The sequence below is a fragment of the Sinocyclocheilus grahami genome, unplaced genomic scaffold (genome assembly GCF_001515645.1).
Source record: "Sinocyclocheilus grahami isolate Dianchi unplaced genomic scaffold, SAMN03320097.WGS_v1.1 scaffold173.1, whole genome shotgun sequence".
In the NCBI taxonomy this organism is placed as follows: domain Eukaryota; kingdom Metazoa; phylum Chordata; class Actinopteri; order Cypriniformes; family Cyprinidae; genus Sinocyclocheilus; species Sinocyclocheilus grahami.
This window is the reverse complement of record NW_015505352.1, coordinates 1364000-1365219: the sequence shown is the minus strand read 5'-3', so window position 1 is coordinate 1365219 and position 1220 is coordinate 1364000. Positions and strand designations below refer to the sequence as shown.

At 32.8% G+C, this 1220-nt stretch overlaps 1 protein-coding gene across 1 annotated transcript in view; it reads right to left on the bottom strand.

Moving 5' to 3' along the window:
* Positions 1 to 451: 451 nt before the first annotated feature.
* Positions 452 to 1220, bottom strand: part of LOC107593581 (CD164 sialomucin-like 2 protein) — a 5752-nt gene continuing 4983 nt past the window's right edge. Inside the window, exons 3-4 of the mRNA XM_016283359.1 lie at positions 633 to 783; positions 452 to 467 (exon numbers count right to left, since the gene is read on the bottom strand). Of these exons, the coding sequence (XP_016138845.1) occupies positions 452 to 467; positions 633 to 783 (167 nt within the window). The remainder of the gene's footprint in view (positions 468 to 632; positions 784 to 1220) is intronic.

The following is a 1220-nucleotide window of genomic DNA, read 5'->3' as shown; positions in this document are numbered from 1 at the left end:
AACACTGTATAACATTCAGAGTCTAATTACTTTATTGCTTCATTTTTCATTCAATCTCAATGCTACATGAGTCCAGGTAACCACCTACAAAACATAGCATTTAATAAAAAGCAGATAAAAGGGCATGCAATTATTCAAAAAATTTAAATAAAATAGTTCAACAATCAGAAACAGAGCCAAACCAGAGATTTAAATCACCTTAAACAGATATGAACTCAGTCCACAAGAGATAATTACATGCCCACACTCCAATGTGAATAATTCCCTAGTATATTTGTCATACCACATGTCTATATCATTCTCTGTTCACATTTCTCTCTTCTGTACACACAAAAATAGTTTTTGTCATTCAAGAAATGGTGATTTAACCAAAGCTACAGACTTCCTTTGAGCATCTGCTTTTCTTTATGTTTTGTTCCATAATTTTCTCTCCCATTCATGACTCATTTTCTCACTGAGGTTGATCACTGTAAGAGAAGGTGGCAAAACAGTTACACAGTTAATGATCAACACATACAGAATGAATCCCTCTGCCTGTAAATGTCCTTGTTCCTACATACTGCATTAAAAATGTAAGGACGAAATTCATCAAGAAAAAGCTCACATTCAGTTAATAAATGATTATTACTCACATAGTTTCATAAGAGCTGTCTTTCGTTTTGAGGAACCGCATGGCAAAAAAAGCCCCAGCCTGCAGCACCAACACTAGGATGATTCCTCCAATGAAGCTGGACAGGTCGAAAGATGCTTGAGAGAAATCAGGGCCTGACCCAGGGGTTGTATCTATAATGAAAATGAGAATTCAGTAAATAACAACAACTGGTGTATCAGAATTTCCAATATGGTTATGTTTCCTTATTTTTCATAGTATATTCATTATGACTTATTCTTTTATGGTTTTATTACACTATATTCATATTACTGTATTGTTACTCATATAGCCTACTCAGTAAGTATTATGCATTTATATTCATAATTCTAGTTGTACTCATATTCCATTGATGTAATATATTTCCTTCATTTGACAGATAAACATTTATTAATTTTTAAATTTAAGTGATGTTTGGACAGGATGTTGGAAACTTATTCTCTGCAAAAATATTTTATATGCAAGGATGTTTGCTAAATTTGTCTTCTATTTTTGTGATACTAGAAGTTATTTTCCGAGAGCTGATATTTGCAAGAAGATTGCTTAACTCTGCTGTTTCTGCTAGAAGGAT